This window comes from Condylura cristata, unplaced genomic scaffold, assembly GCF_000260355.1.
Source record: "Condylura cristata isolate star-nosed mole 26May11 unplaced genomic scaffold, ConCri1.0 scaffold00050, whole genome shotgun sequence".
Lineage (NCBI taxonomy): Eukaryota > Metazoa > Chordata > Mammalia > Eulipotyphla > Talpidae > Condylura > Condylura cristata.
Window position 1 is genome coordinate 2,028,816 of NW_004567151.1, and position 547 is coordinate 2,029,362.

General features: G+C 70.7%; 1 protein-coding gene across 1 annotated transcript in view; it reads left to right on the forward strand.

Moving 5' to 3' along the window:
- Window positions 1-547, forward strand: part of IRF6 (interferon regulatory factor 6) — an 11,958-nt gene that overhangs the window by 10,029 nt on the left and 1,382 nt on the right. Inside the window, exon 8 of the mRNA XM_012734211.1 lies at window positions 396-478. Within this exon, the coding sequence (XP_012589665.1) occupies window positions 396-478 (83 nt within the window). The remainder of the gene's footprint in view (window positions 1-395; window positions 479-547) is intronic.

Sequence of the window (547 nt, forward strand, 5' to 3'; positions counted from 1 at the left end):
CGGGCGGCTGCCCCCTCGGTCAGTTTCCTCTCCGGGGCGCCGGGCGGCTGCCCCCCTCGGTCAGTTTCCTCTCCGGGGCGTCGGGCGCCTGCCCCCTCGGTCAGTTTCCTTTCCCTGGTCGGGCAACTTTGACGGCGTCAAAGCAAAGCCGGCCCCGGCGTGCGCCCCCCAGGTCCCTCGGGCGACACAGAGTCGTGGCCAGGCGCTTGGGGGGGTTCGGGAGGCGCCGACCGTCCCCTCCGGACCTCGTGGCCCCAGCCGGGGGCTCCGCGGGCGGCCTGGGCCGGAGCCCGCCTGCATGACCCCCGAGCCACCTCCTGTCCCTCGTGCATTAAAGCTCTGTCTAGCACTGATATGCCCGGGACTGATCTCCGCTTGACCTGTTTTGCCGGTAGCCTGCGGGGGCGGAGCGAGGGCGGGAGGGAGCCGCGGTTGCCGAGGAACCAGACGTGGTATCTAAACAGAAGCAGGTGCCAACGTCTGGGAGTCACCTGACCCGCACGGCGAAGGCTGCGAAGGAGCTGGACGGGAGCTGCCCAGGGCGTGG